At 33.4% G+C, this 26,491-nt stretch overlaps 5 protein-coding genes across 6 annotated transcripts in view; 2 read left to right on the forward strand and 3 right to left on the reverse strand.

Moving 5' to 3' along the window:
• The window catches only part of LOC106717955 (G protein-coupled receptor kinase 1), a 38,274-nt gene extending 36,064 nt beyond the window's left edge, over positions 1–2,210 (forward strand). For both annotated transcript variants that reach the window (XM_014511939.2, XM_014511940.2), the window contains exons 13-16: positions 250–412; positions 592–760; positions 1,026–1,270; positions 1,362–2,210. In XM_014511939.2, coding sequence (XP_014367425.2) covers positions 250–412; positions 592–760; positions 1,026–1,270; positions 1,362–1,520 — 736 coding nt within the window. In that variant the 3' untranslated portion in view covers positions 1,521–2,210. The remainder of the gene's footprint in view (positions 1–249; positions 413–591; positions 761–1,025; positions 1,271–1,361) is intronic.
• Positions 2,211–7,593: 5,383 nt separating this feature from the next.
• Positions 7,594–11,104, forward strand: LOC106717884 (lysophospholipid acyltransferase 7). The gene is made up of 7 exons (XM_045680690.1): positions 7,594–7,884; positions 8,155–8,414; positions 8,727–8,878; positions 9,110–9,324; positions 9,570–9,755; positions 10,207–10,339; positions 10,913–11,104. The coding sequence occupies exons 1-7, from the start codon at positions 7,673–7,675 to the stop codon at positions 11,102–11,104; spliced, it is 1,350 nt and encodes a 449-aa protein (XP_045536646.1). The 5' UTR covers positions 7,594–7,672.
• Positions 11,105–12,343: 1,239 nt separating this feature from the next.
• LOC106717852 (pyridoxal kinase) lies at positions 12,344–17,626 on the reverse strand. The gene is made up of 5 exons (XM_014511780.2): positions 17,200–17,626; positions 16,505–16,748; positions 13,682–13,948; positions 13,121–13,300; positions 12,344–12,747 (listed from the first exon to the last, which is right to left on the reverse strand). Exons 1-5 carry the CDS (start codon positions 17,290–17,292, stop codon positions 12,635–12,637), a joined length of 897 nt encoding a protein of 298 aa, XP_014367266.2. The 5' UTR covers positions 17,293–17,626; the 3' UTR covers positions 12,344–12,634.
• A 590-nt stretch (positions 17,627–18,216) lies between these two features.
• On the reverse strand, positions 18,217–20,345 carry LOC106717875 (biogenesis of lysosome-related organelles complex 1 subunit 1). The gene is made up of 3 exons (XM_014511808.2): positions 20,125–20,345; positions 19,969–20,041; positions 18,217–18,503 (listed from the first exon to the last, which is right to left on the reverse strand). The coding sequence occupies exons 1-3, from the start codon at positions 20,183–20,185 to the stop codon at positions 18,260–18,262; spliced, it is 378 nt and encodes a 125-aa protein (XP_014367294.1). The 5' UTR covers positions 20,186–20,345; the 3' UTR covers positions 18,217–18,259.
• A 587-nt stretch (positions 20,346–20,932) lies between these two features.
• LOC106717815 (acyl-CoA Delta-9 desaturase) lies at positions 20,933–26,110 on the reverse strand. The gene is made up of 6 exons (XM_014511737.2): positions 25,864–26,110; positions 25,460–25,590; positions 23,457–23,662; positions 23,176–23,361; positions 21,766–21,922; positions 20,933–21,191 (listed from the first exon to the last, which is right to left on the reverse strand). Exons 1-6 carry the CDS (start codon positions 26,087–26,089, stop codon positions 21,018–21,020), a joined length of 1,080 nt encoding a protein of 359 aa, XP_014367223.2. The 5' UTR covers positions 26,090–26,110; the 3' UTR covers positions 20,933–21,017.
• Between the last annotated feature and the right edge of the window lie 381 nt (positions 26,111–26,491).

Consider the following 26,491-nt stretch of genomic DNA (forward strand, 5'->3'; position numbering starts at 1 on the left):
ACGTATATTCATTGCGATCCGGGCGAAGCAGGGTGCTTCATTAGTATTGTTCTAAATGATTTACTTATATAACCATGCATGGCTGTTAATTTATCATCGTTGTGTTACCATGCACGTTAAAGAGCACACGTACGCACGCACGCACGCACGCACAAGCGTGCGTGCGTGCGTACGTACGTGTGTGCGTACGTGCGTGCGAGTGTGCGTACGTGTGTGCGTGCACGTGTAACTTATTAGTTGTTGTTGCAGCGCGGACGAGTTGAAGGAGCACGTGTTCTTCGCGGGCATAGACTGGCAGCAGGTGTACCACCAGAAGTACACGCCGCCGCTGATCCCACCTCGCGGCGAGGTCAATGCGGCAGACGCCTTCGATATCGGCAGCTTTGATGAGGAGGACACCAAGGGTATTAAGGTGATGTGAAATATTTTAATGCGAACATATTCAAGTCAAAATGTTGTATCAAATAGAAAATGATCAGTAACTGTTTGGAATTATCGTCAATAACGAGAAATAAATATCAGTCTGCATATAAAAAAACTACATCGATTAGAGCAATTCATAAAAATTCAATGACATGTTTTGTGTTGCAGTTGACGGAAACTGACCAGATGCAGTACAAGGATTTCCCGCTGGTGATCTCTGAGCGCTGGCAGGCGGAGGTGGCGGAGACGGTGTTCGAGACCATCAATCAGGAGGCCGATAAGAACGAGCACAAGAAAAAGTCCAAGCAGAAGCAGAAGTTTGATGCTGATGAAAAAGGTTTAATATATCATTTTTACTGCTTTGAAGTTCAGTGCCATTGACTCGTCCGGCGAATTCGTTTTCATACTAAAAAAAATCGTAGTGGTATAGAACATGTTCATCATAGTAATTATATTTCTGGGCCTCGTTTTATTTCCAGTAATTTTGGGAGCGTAATAAATTATGGGATCAGAATTTTCTCTATCTTTTCCAGTCAAGATTTATGAAGGTTAGGGGAAGGGTGAAATGAAATACATAAAAACTTTTTTTTGTTAAATTGCAGAATCTGATTGCATTCTGCACGGCTATATAAAGAAATTAGGGGGTCCATTCGCGAGCGCGTGGCAGACGCGGTACGCCAAACTGTACCCCAACCGGCTGGAGCTGCACCTGGAGAACAGCGCCAAGCCGGAGATGATCCTCCTCGACACCGTGGAAGACGTCTCCGCAGACCTCGTGTCCGTCAAGGGCGAACAGTGCATCGTGCTGCGCACGCGCAACGACACCAAGATAGTACTCACTAACACTGTAAGCCAACTGATTCTGTCCTAGTGTGTTTATAGAACTCACATATGGGAAACAGGAAAAGTAAAGGTGATATGTATGTTATAATTTATAGGATGAGATCGGTCTGAAAGAGTGGGCGCTCTCGCTGCGGTCCGCGCACAAGTGCTCCCAAGAGCTGCTGGCCTCGATGGCGCGCAAGGCCGGCAAGATCTACGGCACCGACGCCAAGGAGGCGGCCGGACTTGCGCGCGCGCACAACGGCGGCAACTAGCACGAGCCGCCCGCGCCCCCGCGGGCCAAGATGTTCCGACGCTCCAAGAGCGCCGCACAGCTCATCAAGTAGAGCGCCACGCCCCGCCACGCCCCGCCACGCCCCGCCCGCCGCGTAGCCACGCCCCATCCCTAACTCGCCCCGCCCTACCGCCGCCTAGTCGTAGACCTACTGGTAGTTTACTACGTAGTGTGGTTAACTCCGCGTCGTGTTTGTATGATAATACTACGCGTATTACAAGCATTGATATTTACGGGACACGGTTTATCGACTTGTACATACGCCTTACAATAGAGAGAAGAATCGTTTGTATTTCGTAGTGCCAGTTTATTCGAATGTCGGTAATCGAGTCCCGTAGAGTTAGGAGTTAGCGGTAGAGTGCGTAGGTCAAGTAAATGTGAACCCTGGATATTTAGTTCCTTTAAATTAGTGCTACGCGGCGCTCTGCTGTTGGTAGTGAAGGTCAAGTTATAGTGGTCGTTCTATACATAGAGTTGTGCAAATATGGTTAATAGTGGTTTGGACAATTGATATACTAATGTGAAAGTGAAGTTTCCTTGCAATCTGAGTAAATGAGAAAAGAAAAACAATGGTAAGATAAGTTTGCTACATTTCAAAGGTTAAGGATCTAAGATCAAACTTTTTTTTTTAAATATTTATGACAGTGCCACATTTGTAATTGTAGTGTAATGTTAGCAATATCAAATTTTACTTTAGTTATGCTCATGTAATTAATATAAAAAAAATAATAATCTGATTAAATCTAATTAAGAATGTTAGAGGAACAAATCCATTAATATTACTATGAAGTAAAGTAATTACATCTCTTGTCATGTTGGTTAACGATCAAATTTTTTTTTGTTGATTTATTTTTTTGAATGTGGTTTTACTTTTTGATACATTTTTGTCATTTAATAGATTGATAGTGAGAACTATGAGTTGGTAATTCTGTAAATAAAAAATGATATGAGCACAGGCATCAATATCAAAGCCGGAATGAACATATTTGACATTTTATCCTATAAATATATTGTGATAGGATCGATCAAATGTTTAATGTAATGTAAAATAATTTTCTCTTAGTTTATTTGCACGGTTGGATTTTTTAATTATTAACATATTGTTCTGGATGTTGTATTTAACTATGTAGTAAGTATTGTAAACAATTAAAAAGTATATATAAATCTAGTAGATTATTCTAGAGTATGTGTTTTGTGCAATAGATCACGCGAAAATTACTAAAAGCGTTAAAAAAATAATTTAATTTAAAATTAAATGAAATATTAGAAAAAAAATCTTTGAAAATTTTAATGCGAATTGGATTAATATTAACACTTAATTATAGATGCTTCGACTTAATCGATATGTAACTTAATTAGAAGTTATAGCACTTCTGTCGTATCTCCAAATAGTGATGCTCGATGTTACAATCGATATATCGATATTTTGGCACGTAACATCGATAAGCAAGGAACATCCCTACCCCGACTATTGCACATTATGTAATTGGTACGTAACTTCATTGGGCTCTCTCCGCGACTTTAATCGTATTTCTTAGTGAGTCGATCTTAATATTTATTGTACTGTACTTAAATTGTTTTCATATAACTTTGTTGAGTTGAATTTAATATCAGCCGTTCGTTTAAGTTTGTTATTTATTTAAATAGATACAATATAATTAGATTTAATGAATAAAAACTCCTTTTTCATTAAATAGAGGCAATACATTTTTTAAACAACATTTAGATGTGAAGATCGATAACAATAGTAAAAAATGCAATATTTAGTAAAAAAAATTAATGTTATTCTAATGTAATGTACATTTTACTCGTGGTTTTATAATTTAATAAATATTCCATAAAAAGTATACTGTGTCTATGTCTGAAATTTTTGAATGTTTTTTTTTTTGTAACAATGCAATTTTATTTATGAATGTCTTTGTCTGATGCAGATTCAGTTCTTTTGAATATACTTTTAAGAGATCGCCATAGAATAATAATATTGTATTTTATATATAATCTGTTGAAGGGAATATTTAGTTTGTAAAAAAAATGTCACTGGTACAAGGCCGTAAACTATTAAATTTTTATCTGAAAAATCGTAATTTTGAAGAAACAAATATTTTTTTTTTAATTTAAATTTGTTTTTTTTAAATATTATGAATTGAAGAGCAAAAAGTGAAGTGTGGCATTTGTTTACAAATTTTAGATCTTAGATTTTTACAGCAAAAGTTGGCAAACGAGCATTTGGTCACTTAAATTCGCCGAAATAGCGAAGTGACCGTTTTCCATAGATATTTGCATTTGCAGATACGTTGCCTACCTTTAATCGACAGAGGAGAGTACTGAAAGAGGGTATTCCCCACTCCTAAACCATTGGAACAGAGTATACCTTTGTTCTTAACGTTTACTAGTGTACTATGCTTGGATTTTTTAATAGAACTAAAAAAAACGTGTATCAGGAAGTCGAATATATACGAGGGGAGGTCCAAAAGTTCGCGGAATGAAAGGGTTGTCAATGAAATATAACAATAAATTTATTTTTCCTTTTCAATATAATCACCCTTAAGTCTAATACATTTATTCGATCTATGAATTAATTTTTCTAAACCATCGAAAAAATATTTTTTGTCTTTGGCCTCAAAATGGGCCGAAATTGCCTCCTTCACTTCATTATCGTCGGAAAATTTCCTTCCCCTTAGCTCTTTTTTTAAATTTGGAAATAAATAAAAATCGCTAGGAGCCAGGTCTGGACTGTAGGGTGGGTGAACAAGTGGTTCGAACCCATGTGTGTGCAGAGCAGCCATGGCAACTCGGCTCTTGTGAACCGGCGCGTTGTCTTGCAAAAGCAACACACCCTTGGCCAATTTTCCTCGACGTTTTTCTTTAATTGACTCCTTTAACTTTTCTAATATGAGTGCGTAGTATTCTCCGGTTATAGTGGTACCTTTTTCTTTATAATCAATGAGTAATATTCCCTTACAATCCCAAAAAACAGTGGCCATCAACTTTCCCGCCGATTCTGACACCTTGAATTTTTTGGGAGGTGGTGTACCCTTTTTATGCCATTGCATGGACTCCTGTTTGGACTCAGGTTCAAAGTGATGAACCCATGTTTCATCTCCAGTAACAATCCGCTCCAAAATCTGCACGGGCTCGTCTCCACACAACTCCAAAAAGTGCTTAGACGCGTCGACGCGCTGCTGTTTTTGAAGCGGCGTGAGCATTCTCGGCACCCATCTTGCACTGACTTTTGTCATGCCCAGGTGGTCGTGTAGGATACGCAAAATAGTTGTATCTGATACTCCAACAAATGCAGATAATTGTTTCTTCTTCAAACGTGTGTCTTCGAGTACAAGTTTTTCGACTTTTTCGACGATGTCTGATGTGGTGGCGTCAGCTGGCCGCCCAGAGCGAGAGTCGTCTTCAATTGAATCTCGACCATGTTTAAAAAGACCATGCCACTTATAAACCATTGTTTTACCAGGGCACTGATCTCCATAAACGGCTTCCATTTCATTTAAAATGGTTTGAACGTTTTTTCCTTGCTTGGTAAGGAATTTTATCACAGCGCGATGTTCAATTTTCTCCATAGTTGCAGTTTGCTTCCGGATTGACTTGTTCAGCAGGCGAGTACTCGTAAACGAATGGCACTATAGGGTTGAAATGTTATATATATACTAATTATGAGTGCCCAATTAGTATGACACTAAGCGAGCTACCCTATCCCCACTCCATCCCCTCCATTCCGCGAACTTTTGGACCTCCCCTCGTATGTTGTAAAGGAATAAATCGCAATAACTACTGTAGTTTTAATATATCTTGGTGGCTGTTAACTTTACTCGAGTCTCTGCTCAGAACACAATTTTAGGTGTGTTAGGATGCAGCGAAGGGTTACCTTGAGCCGACAAGATATTTGAAAAGTACAATACTATGTATATACATATTCAATGTTCTATATAGTTAGTATATTTTTACGATTTTATAATATTTTATCTGATATATTTATGACAATATTTCTCTTAAGTCAAGTGTTAAACATTCCTTCACATAACTTGTTAACACTAATTTCTTACTTTAACAGTTTTACCGGCTTTTTGTTAAAATATTAAATATTAAAACTCATCTTAACAAATACAAATCTTAACTAATTGCCTTAAATCGTATTTCCATAAGTTTTTCGTTGACAAAATAAATTATATGTAAAAGTTAATTTAGTTAATGTAAATATGTATGTGTGAACTGTCAATGGCAGCATTATCAATGTTTCTAATTCACATATTAATTAGGTATGTATTTTTATGTACTTTTTAATCGATTTTAATGTAACAATGTAGTTATCTATTAATGTAACATAAATCCCATAAGATGCTAGTTTGTATACTGCCAAATTTTAAACCGAAATCGATTTAAAAATATCGATAATTAGTTGATAGTTTTACAAAATCGATAGTGTTGAAAATTCGATCAACTGTATTAGATGTTGTAATTATTCCTATCATTTGCTAGGTATTTGGATATTGTGTGATTGATAATATTTATCTGTTAGGATATTAATTTAGATGCTAGTCAATTGAATTTACAACACTGGACAATGATAAGTTGAATTTAAGAAAAAAAAGATAAATGTAAAATAATATATAACTTTTAAATTAACAGTTTCAGCAGTATTATAGGTTAGTTTGATGAGATCATTGTACAGTGCGATTCAAACTTTATGGCGGCTCGGAATATCGCACGAGCTACATAGAACTCTATATAAGCTATCTACGAGATGAATAGAAAAACCCAATCCGGTAATAATAACGAAGTAACAGCCCGAGCCGAGGCTCCTGAGGGAGCCCTCGAGTCTAGTTACTCTTAAACGAGGTTTAGGCTAAGCGCCATCTGCGCCCGGCCACCTCAAGCCCGGTGAAACTGTAAATGCCTCCTCAAGGCAAACAGTGACTACTCAGTCACAAAAAAAAAAAAAAAAAAAAAAGAATAGAAAAAGGTACAAACCACACGGATTTCAATATAAACCATAGACAACTACAAATAAGCTAAAATACGTAAATTTCAAACAGTTTTTCTCACATAACTAAATGTTACTCCTAAATTAGCTACTCTTATTTTATCAAATATATTTACTTTATCTTATAACTAAAAAAACAAATATCAATATGGCATCATGTATAGTGACGTACCTCTGTTTATTAAGTTGTTGCAGATGTACGCTCGTAGCTTTCGAGTTTCCATAACGTTTGAATCTATATGTATTGTGATAATCACTTTGTAGTAACAAGTTCGAGGCTTACCTAGTTTTCTTACAAAAGTTGCTTAGTTGCTTGATGTTATAATTTTCTATCAGGAACGTGTCTGAGTAATAATGATATAGTTTAAATATTAATATTTTTATTACGCACATAACAACAGGAGCGAAGTTTTAAAAACAGATTTGCAATCGAAGAAAATCAAACAATAATCTCATCCAAAATCGTTACAACTAAAGATATTCTTTAATATTTCAGCTATGATTTTATTAAAGTTTATCAATATTAATTCATACGATTTTCTAACATCTTTGCTTTTATCATTTGCATCAAATATTTAACCTGAAATCGTATTTGTTCTTAACATTCCGATGTACCATTAGCTATTTATAGTTTGGACGTGTAATTGTAATGCATTTAAGGTATTATATTTTTTATTCACACAAAATATTCTCGCACTGCAAACAAAATAACTTTAAGTTTTCTATTTCGCTACTCTTTATGTTTTAAGTTAACGCATACAACTGAATCTGCATCAGATGTCAAATTATATGTTAATATATCTGTTAGTTATATTTTATTGTCAACCTACATTATGTGTAGTAAATTGTTTATTTAATCATTTGGTTGTTTTATTTTTAATCCGCTATGTTAGTTAGGGCATAGTTTACGGCTGTGCATTTTTTTGGGATCCTATCCATATCATATATCACAGCATTAAATTCTGCTAGGGAACACGATTTTCCTGTTATTTATATTTTTTAATATTTGTTGTCTGTGAATGAAAAAATACATATTCAGAATAAAAAACAAACATGACTTTAAAATGACAACTTGACAACAAGGAATCAAGTAATTAAAAACAAACTTTTGGATAATTTAATTTGTAAATCAAAGAATCATGAATGTTAACGACGTAATTTATTTTTCATCTCTCTTAATATGTCTATCTCTCGGTTCTCATTACAAAGAAATCGCCAAAACTGACATGAAACGGAACTATGGGGCTGGTCTGGGATTGCTCGTTGCATTTCTAATTTGTGGTCACTACATATTACATACTTTCATAATGGTTTGTGGTAATGTCTTGATACTAAAGTCCTGTGACCGTCGGTAAGTTTTATTTTATAATAATATAGCTCTGGTGTAGAATTCCAGGGGGGGCTGTTTGTTATGCATTTCATAGCATTTTAACTGGTACAAAAAGTACTTTCATTAATTGCTTATTGTCGCGAAACATCCTTTACATTACTCTAGCATGTACAAACAAATGACTATTATGTCTTTAAACCAAGATTTATTAAGGTTGTTTTATAAAACCAAAACCTATTGTAAATAGATCGGTACAAAAAAATAACCTAATTAAGAATATTATTTTTCCAGTTACGTCCATCAAATAAGTTTGGCATATTCATGGACATATCTTTTGTACATACATCACAATGTACCGTCTCATTCGTACATGATTGGGATATTTCAAATTATCGCGCTAAGACTGGTGGGACTCGCTTGTGAGTTAAGTATACCTGAGAAGCCGAGATCAAACTACCGCGAAACGACCCCCAACGAGGCTGAAGTGATGCCGGTACCTGAGGCAGTCGATATTCTAGCTTATGCTTATTACTTCATTGGAATACATAAAGGTACGTAACTTATACAAGGAAATATTTGAATCATTCACATTAATTGACAAGTTTCACTAAAAAAAACAGCCAATAGACGCAAAACATTAAAACATTTCACTTCTTGAAGCTTAAATAGTGCGTTCTTCTCTAAAAAAACATGGAATATCTCTGAAATAACATGGATCTTAAGGAATTTTAAGGCCGTACCAGACAGTAAAATACACAAGGTCATTACAACGTGTGCACAATAACGTGATGGTCGCGGTAATTAGATTTCTCGCGTATTGTCAGCGAACAATTAACTAGAAACTACTTTTTTATCTGTTTTAGGTACTTATTATAGATGGAGAATATTTCAAGATCACCTAAATGCACCTTTCAGTTCAGTTGGCGATTGCAGAATAGTCACCGAGGAGAAAATTAAGAAAGCGATCCTGTGCGCCGTCGGATACATGATGCTTCGCTCCAGATTTAACACTCACGTAATTGATAACACGTGCCATTGTTGTAACCTTCTAGCTTTACTCTTTATTTCTGAACCCTCTGAGGAATGCGTTCCCCCTATATTGGATTGAATTTTCTAGATTTGGTCTAAGACTTTTACAGATCAAAATTTGCCTTGAATGATGAGTAAAACCTACGTCTTAACACGCACTTGGCTTACGAGTTTGTGTGTGTTAGTTTATTAGCCTTTTATTTATAAATATGTTTAGATGTACGAAGAGAATCGTTTCTACACACACTTTGGAACCGACTACCGCTACCTCTTTAACATACCATTGCTGCTGATGTTTTACTTGAACACTGAGATGATAGCACTGCTCGGTACAGCAGTCTGCACGGAGTCCGGCTTCGGCCTGTACCCTGTCAAGTGCGCGCCTCTCCCTGGCAGCGGACCTTCCACACATTATAGTGTTATCAATTTAATGTTAGTTGCATTACTAAATAATTTAAATTCCGTTATTTAAAATAGGCTTGTATGAATAATAATAAGTTTTTTTAGTGAAAAGTACTCATTTAGCCACACTTTATCTTTCCTTCTCAAAAACAAAAGAAGATTTAAAAGATATGTGTAATATAATTTTGCATTTCTAATTTATTACTTTCTTAATTTAAACAATTATGTTAAGACGATAAGATGATTAGAGGAAAATAACAATGAAAACGTTTTAGCACTAAAACACCAGACGCTGCGTCAGAACAAGAGTACAACGTACAAATGTTGAATTCATTTGAGATCGAGAAGTTGATCCTGGGACCCAAGATGAAGGACACGATGCGAGGCTGGGACATGTCCATACGATACTGGTACTGGGCGTACGCTTACAGGAAGTTTATAAAGGCCAATAAGCAAGTAAGGCAAGTTCTTGTAGAGTTGTCTTATAGTAAATTAATCTTAATGGTATAAAATCTTGAATTTAATTCCCGCTTAAGGTAAAATTCAAGTTCTGACTTTCATGTATTACATTTTCCCTTTTCAAAATGACACGTTGTAACTAACTGAATTAATCAAATCTAAGCCCACATTCACACGCCGCGTTAAAACTAGTCATTGGCGGCTCTCAAGCGATGAAAGCTTTAAAACCGCTCTTGTTTCCTTCGCACAGTGCTAAAAACGCTGTAACACAAAAAAATCGTCGCGTTTAAAACCGTTTCCGTATGAACAGATACATGGAAAAACGTTTGTTGTATTTGAACATGGTGTAAAAAAGGACCCGTGCGAATGTTGGCTATAAGCCCATACTTATACGAAATGTACAGATATATTGTTCAGTTTACCGCGATTTTTACGCTCCTTGTAATATTTCAGGAGTGCGTTCTCGTTCATGCTATGGACGCTGTGGTGCGGGCCGTCGATACCTCAGATCATCATATCAACCACGCTGTGGGTTATCATACATCTGGAGTCTGAGTACAGTGAATTGTATGACACAGAGGGATCGGTAAACATTTTAAAACTTTTATCAACGTAACGTAGGTTGCAAAGACATTCTCCGTCATTGGCTATCTACTACTACACTAAACATGATATCTGTATAATATACATATTAATAAAATTGGAGTGTGAATATCGAGAAAAAAAATGTCTAATACATGATGTATGAGTTGCTGATAACGAAAAAAAATTTTTCTTTGTTTATGTCTGTTAATCCCCGAGGCCCCGTTTTTTCCGGGTAATTTCTGAAATGGCCGATCTGATTTTAACGGGAAGGTAGATGATTCAAGCGGGCATATGCCTACTTTCTTTTTCTGCGCTGACTAGTTCGCGGACAATCGTTAGTCCTAGTATGTTTTCAGATATCTTGACGACTCTTAACTTCGTGCGTCGTTGCACAGAATACAGTTTTAGGTGTACCGAGTCTGAATGTGGGGGGCGGCATTACGCAGCGCGAGTATGACCTTGGGTCGCCAAGATATTTAAAAATTATTTTTGTAATGACTTCAATAACGGAGTAACTAAAAGTTAAAAATTTGTTTCATTGATTGTACCACTATGATATTTTATGCATTTGCAGATGAAATTGCCTTGGGATATTGGCTTCTCGATAATGCGTATGTTTTGCTTGCTGTACCTGACCCCATGTTTCGTTGTAGACGACACCGGAGTTGTTTTGAGATATTATAACTCCATATATTGGATGTTCCATATTATATTATTTGTTCTAATGTTTATTGCTGTTATAATATTCAAGAGTCGTGGTGATTAAGACTGTTAAAATGTTACATTGCATGTTGTCAATAAAGTGAATAAAATACAATATCGTAATAATATTTATTTAAAATATAAATATGTAACACATTAAATTGTACACAAAAAATTGGTATTAATTTTAACACTTACAATATTTGGTTAAAAAATTATGCAAAAGCAAAACAACTTTTTTTTTTCGTTTTATCACAGACTATAAATTAAACACCAAATGGAAGACTGTTTTTGGTCTGTTATTAGACTATAATATGCGCACAAGCTATTTGTGTAAAACATAATGGGCAAGTGAGACAGCTTGACATAAAAAAGCTGAGAATTACAGAGTATGAAAGAGATGGAGTACACCGCAATTCCGTTGTCTGAGATTGCGCAACGATTTGTTACTAACTTCACATTCACACACAAATACTTATGGCGCATATTATATGCAATTTATCAAGCAATTAAATTTTTAAAAACAAACTTTTCGATTATGCATTTTCGTCTATCACTAAACAATTAAACAACGTAATGTTTTTTCAAACAATAACTACTTTAAACACTTATAAATATGTATTTCCTATATATTTTTAAGATATAAAATACAACATATCTAACGCTAATAAATCTCTATTTATTATGTTATTGTCTTTTATATGTCTTACCGTGGGGTTCTGAGACCAAAAACCCCGTTTAAAACATAATGTTATCACTGTTTTGTCAATAATAATGACAGAGATGACGATATGTTTTAAAGCGAATTTAGTCTCAGAAACCCACGGTTATAGAAGCACCTAAAGTAAAACTCACGCTTTACACATGTACATAAGTGTTATAATTTATCTATTATAATTAGTCACAAAACAACATTGCAATTTATGTTTAAAATAAAATTTTAAAATATCATTTTTTACAAACAAATTATCACTCGTAATATTTGAAAATAAATTATATATACCTACGACATGCAACTAAAAACTTATGGCTATTTAAATATGTTTTCATTTGATATGTATGTATAATGTACTTATAAGCCAACAACAGCCAGTCAAAATACACAAAATTATTTAAAAAAACTATAACCCCAATGAAATTAATCACAAGTCAAAATAATGTAAATAGAAAATAATTATTTTTTAATAATTATAAAAAAAATTACGATTGTTCCCAAAATTCAATTTCAACTAATTTTAAGCGTTTAAATTTATATGCGTAAAGCTATTCGTCAAAATTTAATAAATATTATGCTTATGTTATGTACCTTAAGCGTAGTATTCCACTGCGGTAACACGTTTTAAATACATAGTCAAAATCAACAGTAAAACTAAATTTATAACAAACAAGATTGTTTGCAATCAATTAATGTTGAACCTGGATAAGCGAGAATCCAAGAGATAGAGAAAGAATTCTCGCTTATAGAGGTTAGTCTCTTAAACCAGTTTCTCGCTTCTGGAAGTTGTCAGTCAGGACCTGACAATGACTCTCGCTTATAGAGGTTTCTCGCTTATCCCGGTTTGACTTGATTTTAATATAATAACAACAAAAACATTTAGGCAATCTGTACAGCCTTCATAGTGATAACAGGGTCTTCAATGACCGCCTTGTTCTGAATAAGTCGCAGTTCTATCAGCGCTGGAGGTATTTTACCTGTAGGTTGTTTCTCTGCAAAAAAGGGGAAATAAGCTTTCACGAGAATAAGATTCTTATGACTTGAATGTTATTAAACTATAAGTTTCTATTCAGAGCCGTGTTTATTGGACACCAGAGTGCGCTTTATTAAGTTACATTATTGATAATTTTAAGAAATCAGTATTTTATTATCATTTCAAAGATATGTCGGTAAAGGTTCTCCTCTTAAGTAACATCGTAAAGTTACCTAAGAAGAGATAATAGATGGAGGAAGTGGCAATAATCTGGAAGTAAATAAAGGCAGAATTATGCAACCGCTTGTTTGTCAAGCACATTTGCATCTTCTATGTCCAATATAACTTGAGCTACGGAATACGGCGCAAAAATCTGTTTACCATGCTCTTACCTCTCGCCTTATCGTATGTATCTTTGACGATGGTCTGCAGCGTGGCGATGGTCTTTTCCAGTGTGAGTTTGATGTCATTATTTGTCCTATGCGCCCAAGCTAGAAAGAGCGCCGCGAACAGATCACCGGTACCCGTGTACGTTGCGTCTACGCGAGGTATCTCAATCTTGTAGCACGAACCTAAGTGTACACGATTACAATTTAATTGACTTTCCACTGACAATATACAGTCGAATCTGGCGAGAGTCCAAAGGACTGAGATATTTTTCTCGCTTATAAAGGTTTCTCTCTAACCAGAGTTTTGCTCGCTTATGCAGGTCCGAACAATGACTCTCGCTTATCCAGGTTTGACTGTATCTACAAAAATATAATGTATAAGTTTTTTTAAACGTCTTAGCTGCTCAAGGTCACCTTACTTGACATGATAAGGTAACGAATTTTAAAATGTTACGCTGGTTAACATAATAGAATATTTAATTAGTGTTAATGAACTATATCAGAACACATCACTTATTACAAAATTAAAATTACTCTGTTCAAATAATAAAACCGTGATATTACCTTGTGTACTAGCGATACCGATCATATTCTTCTCATCACCTAATTCCGTACTCGATAACACGACCGTCTTAATGCCCTTGTCGTGAAGGGCACCTATCACTTTTAATGCGTCATTCAGGTCATTGACCTTCATGCCAGTTATCAGTTCAGCCTCAAATTGATTCGGCGTTATGATATCAGCTAGTGGTACGACAACGTCTCTGTACACTGGAAGAATGTCTTCTGGTACGTACATCTTACCATTGTCACCCATCACTGGATCACATACTGGAATTAGATTTTTTTTGTTACTTCTTAGTTGTCGTAAATAAATGGTAGTTATTATTTTCATATACATTACATTAATTGCCTACGCATCGATCTCAACGTATTGACCTCATTTCAAACTTCGCATTTAAATTAGCTAACATCAACAAATTAAATTGCGTCAAACGAGCAATTAACAATAATAAAATTAACAGTAATAAAAGATAACTTACACAATAATGCATGATTATACTTATAACTAAGGGCTTTTATTAACAAGGATGTTTGTTTATAGTTAAACATCTCTATTAGTCACAATTGACCTCATTTTAAAATAAAAAAACTAATAGCTTTAAATAGGTCAATTGACTTAAGAAATTACAGGCTTGATGCATACCACGAACTATATGACCATAGCACAAAATAGGGACATCAAAAAAGTTACTAACGTATTCCGTTTTCACCAAGCATTTAATACTAATCAACTAGCGTTAATTCAGAACTAAATCTAGATGTTTTATTGACAAAAATACCGTAGCATCGATTTATATAAATTGGTTGAACATTTCTAGAATTAAATATCTCATCTCATTTCAAGGTTCTTTTAGTAAGAGTATATTACAAGTAGGATTATTTACTGATTATATTACTCTAATGTTATATTTGGTTATACACATGCAAATAAAGACATGATAAGATTACATTTAATTTCTACAACTTGATTACAGACTTAACAACTATCTATGGAAAATAACAAAGCATGTTAAACAACTGTGTACTGAGTTATTTACAATTTCGTCTAGATTTTTGGGGCAAAAAAGACGGTTAGATTAATAAAAACTGTATATAATGAAATCTTTGGTTCCAATTGAATTTATTTTAAAGTTTATTGATTTGCATATTTTATATTTTTGTGGCAAAAAACTAAATCCTCCAGATGATTTCGATTATTCAGATAAATTTACAGATTATACTTTATATGTGAAACAAGTATACAAATAAATTTTAAAACTAATTATAGACTTAATGATAATTAGATGCGCTGAGCAGAATATCATTAGACAAAGGACAATATTATATTTTTCCTTCAATACTATGGCTTTTATTATGAATTGTATTTCATAGATGAATAGAAAATAATGAATAAAACAAGAAAACCCCCTTCTTATTATCTTCTATGAAGCAGTGAATCACTTCGCCATTGATATTAAATAAGATCTTAAACATTCTTTTGTTGAATGAATTGGAATATATTTGTGTATATCAACTTCATGCAAACATAATATAGTATATTTCACGCTAAATACGCGCTTGTCGTGGAGTTGCGGATAACTGAGCCCCTACTACTACTACTAATATAGTATATTAGCTGTAATAATTTTAATCTTAATACCAATTGTATTTAATTTTTTTGCTATATTTTTAGGAGTTCTTAACTGTTATTAAGAGCAACCAAAACTGATGATTGTGCATAGATGTATGTATAGGGAAGAGGTGAAGGAAGTGGGTAAAGACCACACTAAAAGGAAATCCGTAATTTCTGTCTAACCCACTTACATGTTCACGTCTTTATTTTTGTTTTGCCAAAGAACATTGTCACCTTTTCAGTAGCAGACAAATAAAAATTACAATCATATTTTGATCATTGAGTTGGTAATAGGATCAATTCCATTACATTGTAGTTTATATGGAACACAATTAAATAAGTAATACATTGATAAATGGAGCGTTTGTTCAGAGACTCATAAAACTAAACAGATAAGCTTCAATGTCACATTCAACATAACATTCTATTGTTTCATATTGCATTATTTTTATTACATTAGTTTACTATTTTTACAAATATACAAGCTGACACTGTCACACAACTCTGTCTGCTCAAAATTAAAAAAAAAAACTAATTGGTTGCATATGTTCTCTTCCAGGCTATGTTTTACATGTATGCCTAATTTCAATATGATCCATGCAGCCATTCTGAAGATACTTTCTGCATCCTAACGATACAAACATCCATCCTTCAGAACATTCGCATTCATAATATTAGTAAGATTATTACTCTTTTAGCAATTGGCCTTGGCAACCTTAGATTTTACTGGAAAATCTTAGAATTTACCATAGTTCAAGCTTTTACAGTAACATATAAAATGCCTTTTAACTTAACGTAACTGAGTGCTTTTGTGATTTTAAATGACTAATTAGCAGAAAGATTATTTATATAAATAATATGTCCCAATTTCTAATTGTACAATTAGGCATAACCTGAATTGCAATGCAATTGAAGGAGTCTTAAGCATGTTCACAAGGTATGAATTTACAGTCAAACCTGGATAAGCAAGAAACCTCTTTAAGCGAGATTCATTATCCAAACCTAATGGACAACCTCCATAAGCGAGAAAAATATTGCAGTCCTTTGGACTCTCACTTAACCAGGTTAAATTGTACATTCTTTATCCTGTAGATACTAAGATAAATTACAATTACCAAGTATAATTTGTCCTGAGTTCTATTTCAATAAAAAAACAATGAATAATGTTCTTAGTCACATTAATACATAAATTTTGAAACTGATTAACTTACCATAAATTAGATCAGGATTTTTCTCTCTCAGTTTTTTAATGATTCCTGCAATTTGTTTTAAAGATTCAGGAGATCTTGAGTATCCAGTTAGGAAATGTGTATAGTAGTCAACTTCATTTAACATTAATCCTTGTACTAGTTCTTCCATCTCTTCATTCTTCAATACATTCCCTTTGATATGTTTATAAGCAGTGTGAGTTGAAAATTGAACTGTATTTATTGAGTCAACTTCGAAACCCAAAACCTGAAACATTTACCCAAAATAAGAACATATTTTACAAATAGGTGTAGCTGTCTACAAGATATAATACTTTTAATCCTTCTATTGATGTATGTTAATATTGATTGATGTTTTTTTTGGATAAGTGAATGTCAAATGGACCACAATAATAATTTATTCTCGTTCCTCGATTTTTCTCTGTTTCTCGAGTTTCTCACTTATGTACGCTGTCCATTAGGACCAGAAAATAACTCTCACTTATAGAGGTTTCTGGCTTATCAAGGTTCTACTGTTTTTACTATATTCAAGGAAAGATTTTTTTGAATAAGCTTAGATAAATTGGCATCTATTTCTTCATTAAATTCTGTTTCATAAACTTCAAGGTAAGTGCTCAAAGCATATCTATTTTTATTATTTTTTACTGATATTGAGACTATAATACAATAATATAAAAATATTATTTAATCATACTTACTTGCAATGGAAACACTGCACTTTTGTTTCCAACGTAACCATGCACAACATGGCTCTGGATTGAAAGCACCCTTGGGGTGGAGTCGGAGAGCATTGCGATTTTTATTATTATTGATTTTAACAAAAAAACAGCAACAGCTAAAGTAACCTAACCTAACAACACCGATAATAAGACATTCACAAAAGTAATTGATTGTATAATTTAATTATTAATCAGTATACAAATATCAAGGAAAATTATATTTTTTATCGCGTTCAAAGCAATTGCTTTTCATTGAGTGCTATAACATACTATCCGAATGTCTAAGGTTACATTTATATTTATTTACTACAGTCTGACTATTAAATAGCTTAAACTTTAGTAAAAGTTAATAAATTTAAAGAATTAAGACAATAAATTACTGAGATCACGTCTTCCTCAGTTTGAATAATATTGACAACTGTCAACTGTTTTGATTTGACTGACTCACTCGACTCACTCACTTTTTAACTCAGATTAAGAATTTTTAACAGCTGCTAATGTTGCCAGCTTATCTTATGTGTCACAATCAACCACAACCAGACAGCTTTAAACCAATGTTACCTTTTATATTCTACTTTAAATTGTACTTTTAATGGATAGTTAAAAGTAAAAAAATATTTTTGTAGTATAACTGTAAGATAAACAATATAAATTACTAGTAAAATAATAGCTTTATTAACTCAATTTTCATTAAAATATCAATTCAAAGTTGAAAAAAAATAGTCAAATTACTATAGTCCCGAAAAATCGTTCAGACTATGAAACAGTCTTGACCCGTTTTAATACTAGCTTTTATACATGTAGTTCATAATAGAGCATTAAAAAAGTATGATGATTTTCAGGATTCATGAAACAAAAAATAAAAAATCCAACAAAATTCCATAATTCCAAACAATGATTTATTAAATTATGTTTTATTACAGCATGCCAGTTATTTTAAAGATATTTATTAAAACTTTTTTAGTTGAGGACATTGGATAAATACATTTAAGTATTAATTTTATATATTAATATCTCCTTACAAATAATTAAAATTACTTTACTGACTGCCTGATTGTTGTGTCGTTACATAAGCTCTTTCCAATGTGTCTGTGATTATTTTCATATCATTTTCAATGCTGCGTGCCCAGTTTTCTACATCACCAATTTCTTTGAGAGCACTACTGAAATTTTCTACTAATGCAAGCCACTGTTGTGTTTGCTTTGCAAAGTTCATAGCGCCTTGATGCAGCAGTTTGGCTTCTGCATCCAGTTTCTTTTGATTTAAATATGCTTGTGCAACACTGAAACAAAGAAAATAAAATGCTAACGCTTTCAGTTCCAAATTTATGTTAAAATTAAAATTTCAGGTTCAGGAGGTGGCACTAAACAGGTGAAATATTTTAAATTTGTTATTGTTAAATGAAAAATTGGTAATTTCAAAAGTAAGGAAAACTAACATTAAGTTTGCATATAAAGATTTATGTTTAGCAAGCATTTAGGAGAGTATGTCGGATATTACAATTCTTTTTTCGGTTGAAATATACATTATTGACGGCCGAGTTGGCAATTGTAGCATTTATGGCGAACACAATTATATCTAAGGACTTACTATCCAAAGTTTAAAGTTGCGGAGACTGATAGTTTTTAATAAATAAAATCGTTAGGTTAGTTATTTTCACTACTTTTGACGTAACTTTGACAGTTTTATTTTATAAGTGGTCAAAGGTTGTTATTTTATACAGCCATAAGTCATGTATGCTACTAAAATAAATTAAAAAAAAAAATAACAAAAAAAAACATATGAAATAGGCAGAATTTGATTCCCTAACAAAAGAAATTTGCAACGTCTCCGGCGCTATGGGATGAGCAGCCCCTTCGCCCTAGCGTAACAAGGCGCGGATGCCTATACTCGCCTCCGCAGCTGAGGCTGGTCGCCGAAGGCGACCAAAAAGCCTGTTACAGCGGGCGAGGGCTGCTCCCCCTCCGCGCCTCCAGCTTTTCATAAACACTCTAGGGGTAGGGCAGAAAGTACCACGTGGTGTCGGGGTTGACTGATTCGGTTCTGTGACTCATATCCTACCTTACAATACAAATTTACAAAGAATTTAATACCACAATGACGCCACGCAACTCAAAAACCGTTAATAGATAATGCCAAAGAGTATGTAAAACATTTCGCTAGTATACTATGAAATGGTTACATACTCTTTGCTACTTCGTAGTTTTGCGTTCTGTGTCTTCAAAATTATGAAATAATTAAACAATATAAATGTCAGATTTTTATTATTTTTAATCAATTTAAGATAACATTTCGCAATAAAAATTAAAATTAATAATATATTTGGTTTAAAAAACTTTAATCGAATTAAATAGAGTATTTTTTTAATTTATTTTAGTAGCATACATGACTTATGGCTGTATAAAATAAAAACTTTTGACCACTTATAAAATAAAACTGTCAAAGTTACGTCAAAAGTAGTGAAAATAACTAACCTATGTACGATTTTATGTATTAAAAACTACCAGTCTCCGCAACTTTAAACTTTGGATAGTAAGTCCTTAGATATAATTGTGTTCGCCATAAAAGCTACAATAGCCAACTCGACCGTCAATAATGTATATTTCAGCCCTTTTTTCAACCCTTAAAGATCTAATATAATTAAATCAGTCTTTAAAAGTTAAAAATAAACATGCACATCTGTTTGGGGACTTGTTTTGTTCAATGAATAAAAATGTAAAAAACAATCTCAAATAATGATTCCTTACCCAACATTAAGGTGGTCTACAAGTGCTTGAGTAAGTTCATTAGCCGCAGCTATACATTCCTTACGTTTTTGCTCTGAAATATTATTTCATATACACAATTAACGGGTAAAAGTAAATAAAAATATAAACAATAATAAATCTCCTGGATTCAATTACCTTGTACAACTCTTTTTGCAGCTTGCTTAGATTGATGTTCTTTTATAAGTGATGATAACATTTTCTATGTGAAAACACAAAACGATTAAGTGATTATTCTGCTGTTATTCCAGATTTGTTGATAGTTTTATCTTCAATTTGTTGTTTATTTTGTTATTTTGTTTTGTCACTCTTTCCGTTTCGTACAATTTCATGTGACAGTTTTCGTCATATACGTATATGACATTATTTGGACATTACTATGTGTTGCAAGGTTCTTGCTAGTGTTTACATTAAATATAACCACTTTTTTAAATGAAGTCCATGACTAATAAGTTTGTTGCGGTGCCGCCGCAGAAGTGATTTTGGCACCATTACACATTTTTTTTTCGTATTTAACATAAGTCTAGTTATAATCTTACTTTTACCAACATTATAAACGCGAATGTTTGATTGTTTGAATGTATGTTTGTTACTAGGTATCTCCAAGACGACGAAATGTGAATGTGACGATGTAGAACACAGAAATCAGAAATTTATACTGTTCGCCTGCAACGGTTTGATATATTTTATTGAAATTTGGCACGGGTAGAGTCTCAATAACACATAGTACTACCTAGTATTCAGCCTGTGATAGGTTAAAGTATCCGAAATTGAAAAGTGCGTTTGAATGAGAAGAGGCATAATCTCTAAATCCTTTTTTGAAATACGGTACTATGATGTTCTGATAACCCCACATGGTGTAAATAAAAGAATTATATTTTACGTTCCATTTCCAATATTATCGTACTCATTACAGTCAAGTTTAATAAAAAAGTAGATACATTTACACATTTATTAATAATTACTTTAATGCCCACAGCAATACAAAACAGTCTTAATTCATATGAATAAATTTATCCTTATTTCTTGAGTTACATATCTTTCTTTTCTTCAGTACAATGTATAGCTCCATACTTGGCTTTGAGTCGTTCAGTAAATTCGGGGTCGTCCCATCCCCACAAGTGATGAGTGCCATCACCGGTACGTAATGTACGTTGTTTGATAATTTCAGGAGATACAGCCTTCAAGTCGTATGCTTGTCCAATCTGAAATATATGAAAGGAATTGATTCATTTACTGTCGACTCATACTAGAGTCATAATCTCGTAAACGGCTACGGTTCGATTACTTTAGTAGACCCTTAGTGTACATATCTTTTACTAATTCTACACTAAGGAACTGACACTGAGTATTAAATAATGCTATTGTAATTTTCTTTGACAACATAAGTAACCGGACTATTTCATAGCCATAAATTGCTTGTTGACCTGAAAATGGAAGACTAAAGCAGTACGTCAATGTATATGCATAGTAGTCTGCAGCAGTCCCATTTATACCGTTTTGACATCTTTGTTTATTTACTGTACGGATTCAACATGGACCGAATAATCGTCGATTATTAAACCCGGATGTAATTTTACTACTCAATGTAGAATACAATTCTAATATTTTCTTTTTCTACATTCTGCAATTTGGCTATCCTGTTATTTTTTGGGGTGAGTAGTATTGATTTATTTTAATATAATAAATACCCTGGACAAATAATGTAGGTGTTCATAAAAATGGTCAAGATTATAGTATTCACTTTTAGTATATACATAAATGATTGCAGTAGGTTACCTTAGCCATCGCCTCAATGAACACAATAGTTGGTGTCAACATGTTGATGAGGGGGTGTTCGCTCGCGCGGTAATCCCACGGGAACGTGTGGTGGTAGTTGTGGAAACCTTCCACGCAGAACATCCACACTGCAATGTTCTCCCGAGGATTCAATGACCTTTTGACAAAAAAAATCGATACGCTTTTAAAAATCTTACATAAATAACATCAGTATTTATTTTGTAATTCAAAATTTGAGCGTTGCAATTGTTTTTTTTTTTTTATCTAAATTTTATCTTAGAATTTAGATTATTGTTTAACGGTTATGTGTATAACTATTGGGGTTATAGATTTTCCAATTGCAACTACTGTATAACAATATGATTGTGTGGAATTTATAAAAAAATTTAAATATAACACTCTTTGTACTCTTAACCTTTTTGGATCGTTGCCAACATGAGAATTGTCGAGAAGTCGTTAGAACAGACGACGAAGGATAAAGGATTTTATTACGCGATGTATGAAATATGCCATCACGATGAGGTAAATGTATTTTTTGTACGTCGTAAAAGTAATATATGTTTGCCCGTATCTGATGAATATTTAGTGCCTTTTATGTTTTACGATTATTTATGGCTGAACCAAGGGCGTGCCGGCCTATGACCAAGGTCTGGAAGGACCACGATGATCAAGATCTAGCCGATCTAGTGACTAGCCGATGTTACATCATCAATATTTTGTGGTCCAATTTTTATAGAAAAATTTATAAATCTTTTTTTGAGTTGTTTTATTTTTACGATTCTCTATCACCTGCCCCCCTGCCCCGCTTAGCGACGCGATTGAGCTGAACATATTGGATTTTTAGGGTAAAATAGAAATGCATTTCTTCTTCTAAACCACGTCACTCCCACTGCTGGACCTAAGCCTCCCCCAAAGATCGTCTCGATATAATGGGTCATTTGCAACCCGCATTCATTTAATACCGCAAAATGTATAATACCGAAAAAATATATGTGCAAGTAAATAACTTGCACATTTGTGAGTTTATTATACTAGCAGTAATAATTTATAAAGTTTGCTCGCATTCGTTGCTCTGAAAAGAAGCAGATGTGCTTTTTATTTCCATTTCGGTAATAGTTGAATGAAAATAACAATAATCCTTTTATTTCTTTTGCTCGAAAAACAAGTCTGCATGTGGAGAAATAAGAATTTTTGTGGCGTTGAATGCATTTTATGTAGATATTGTGACGTTTTCTAAAGTAAGCAATTTTATTCATAATATACATAGACTTACTACTAGCTTTGTTAAAAGTTTATTGTCATCTGTTCCGTCCAAATTCGATGATAGGTGGGATCGTGGTCAATGCCGGTTAGTACATTAAAAAAAAAAATCTGTAAAAAATTCAATCTGTATACATAATCTAATCTTACTTGTCATAGGGTCTGTATCCGAACTTATGGGCGAAGCTATTAACGCTCCAGACTACATTGATGCCGAAAGTATAACGTAGGATGGTCGGTATGAAGAAAGCGTTCGTCCAGGTCTCACCCCACAGATACACGGGGAGTATAGTAGGCAACACGAAGCACAGGATTGGCATCATCTTCATGTAATGTCTGTTAATTTATTGAATTGGTGTTATTTTATGACGAAGAGGTAAAGCTATATTGTTAGCCATTTTGAATTGAAACAATTATTTCATAAGACTTACTTCTTCTGGAACATGACTACTGGGTCTTCATAGAGATCGCTTAGGTCGATACGTTTTCCGCCCTCGATGACTTCTGGACTCTTCTTGCAGCAGAGCCAGCCCATGTGTGAGAAGAACAGACCGCGTTCGGCGTTGTGCGGGTCGCCGTCCGTGTCTGCGTATTTGTGGTGCGTGCGGTGGTCACGCGCCCATTCAAAGATGCTGTCCTGGTGTGCCACGATAACATTTTTTAACATTTTGTTCAGAACTGTATTGTAAATTTGTAACCTGTTATTTTAGTTTATGTAATTGGCAACTTGGATCGAGATGTTATGGTGCTTCGCTAAGCTGGCTTCCTTTTTTTTTTTATATATTGAAAAAGTTAGCGCTTGACCACGATCTCACCCGATGAGGTGAAGACGTGGTTTAAAGATGGTACGCGCTAGCTTTGTAGATGCCTATTCACTCTACTCTTGAAGGCCCCCACATCGTACTTGGACGGAAAAACTGACGCCGGCAACTTATTCCAATCCTTAGCAGTACGCACAAGGAATGATGATTCCTTTTGCCACACTTTTGTATCATGTTTGTGTCTGGTGTGTTTCATGTTTTTTGAACTATGTGTGGTAATAAACGTTTTTTTTTCTTTCTTTTCTATATATCGGTCTATAAATTTACCGGAGAAAAGTTCCTGATTTAATTCAGGTATTTATAATATAACCTATTTTAGGAAAAAGCTTAAGAAGTGTATAAAATTTTAATTTAAATAGGTTACTGAGTCACATAGGACTACATTTACTCCTCTCATTTGATAAGCTAGGACGTTCCTCAAACCAAAACCAACACTGTCAAGATATATCATTTTCCTAAAGTAACACGTTAGTATACTTGATACAGTAAACAATTTTCCAAGCATAAAAGTCAATAAATGTATATTAAACTTTAGCAAGGATTTATTCGGCAGGCTTTTTGCTTTATAGCGGTAGTAATTGCTTTCCTCCGGGTCGTAAAGTCAATTCCATTAAATTGAGAAAATGACTCGATTCCATGTAATATTGCTACTGCCAACGGTTGCCATAAAAATAATTAAAAGTATGAGTGTGTGTATTGTTTTTATTAACTGAAATTATTGTTTTCTTTCATACGAGTTAAAGTTTTATGAAAGACCTAAGTTTGATGGAACATATACTTTGATATTAATGAACGGATTTTTTACTAGTTTAGGCGTGTGACTGGTCTTAATTATTTTTTTAAATTAAGGTGGCCAATCAAAGGTAAACTTAGGTGGCAGGTTATTTAGAAATGGGAGACTCTACTTTATATTCTTTTCTCTTAAATTTATTACACTTTACTCTTTATTACACTTAATATGATTTTCAATTAATCAAAAGCTTTGCTTATATTATGAGTTTGCTATATTTTACAGTAAAATCTGTAAAATATTTTTTCCGTCACAAAATTTTGAGTTATCAATGTGATTACAAAATTAGTTTACAAAAAAATAGGACAAATTATTTATCGTTTCCCAAATTTTCAGTCAGAATGAAATTGTAATTTTTAATCTTAATAAAAAATAGTTTTTTAACGTTTAAAAATTCTAAGGCAATTTACACCAAAGCGTTAAAATATACCAAATTCCTTTTGGTTTTGGCACATTTAATTAATTTACCGTTTTAAATGCTGTGAGATTTTAAAACTACGCTCAGCGCAATTCCGGATTTTTCATGAAATTGAAATTGACCAAGATGTGACCCAAATACGAGATTCGTCATTAAGCTGAAGTATGGAGGTTCGAAAAAAAATTTGAATTGCAGTTGAATGAAAATTCAACGAAATGTACATTTATTATCATTTAACATTTTTGTCGAAATTTAAGAGAATGTAATGAAATGTATGTTTTGTTGATTACTTTTTATATATATTACTACTATTTTAAAGTCTAGCAACATCTGTTATTACTTTTGTAGTTTTTAAATAAGGCGTTATTGATTTTGTTGGTATGTAAAGTTATAAAACGCACAAACCTGGAATCCCATAGTTTGCCAAATCATTAAGACGATCCTCAAAGGAGTTTTTGCTTTGAAGCATCTGTGCGTCCACAGCCGATGAGATCCGGCACCGATGCCAATTGCACACATAAGGTGTACAGCAAACGCTGAAATGTAACACACGATTCAGTTAATTCTTTTTACCTTACGGTAGCTCCTCTAATATGGCTTTAAGGTTTACCAGTCAAAAGATGTGAATGTCATCTTCATCACGTATTTGATGGACAAATTTTTGTCAATGAGTTTGAATAATTTTTAACAAAAAATATAAACTTGACATATTTGTCAATAAAGTATTTTATTAACGTAGTTTTTCTTTTGTTATTCTTTCTGTTAAGTTAATAGTATTGGTCGCTTTTAATTGGTCTTTTAGAACTTACCGAATACATTCGTTTGCCATTTAGCAGAAGTGAATGCTAAATACAATCCATAAGCTGAGCTTATATGTAGGAAGAGGAACCAGAATATATTGAACCAAACATATTCATGCTTCTTAGGCGTGGCCTTCTTTAATTGGGAAACATCTTTATCAAGGCCGAGGTCAGGAGTTTGGGTGTCCGTTTCGAACACAACTCCACTCGGTATTGGATCCACGTTTGGCGGCATATTTCTGATTACACAAAAAATGTCATAATATTCTCCTTAGAAATACAGGACAAATTAAGGTAATAAAATATAATTATTTATTTTAAAATATTATTGCGAAAAAAAAATCGTTAGGTGGGAACAGTACGTTTTAAAATCTATTCTTAATTTGTTGTCTAATTGAAATATTTTATAGAAATAGAAATTGTTACTTACCTAGATGTAAAAGACAGACTAATTTGTTCCAGATTAAACATTCCTATTTATACATACAGTAAACAATCGAACCCTTGTGTAAGAGTTTTCAATTGTTTTGATATAGGTGACCCGAATGTCGAAATGTATAAATTCATGAACTCATTAGAATACAAATTTAATTACATTAACGCTAACACTTTGCAATGTTAGGTACGTTTATATAAA

This window comes from Papilio machaon, chromosome 13 (genome assembly GCF_912999745.1).
Source record: "Papilio machaon chromosome 13, ilPapMach1.1, whole genome shotgun sequence".
Classification (NCBI taxonomy): Eukaryota; Metazoa; Arthropoda; class Insecta; order Lepidoptera; family Papilionidae; genus Papilio; species Papilio machaon.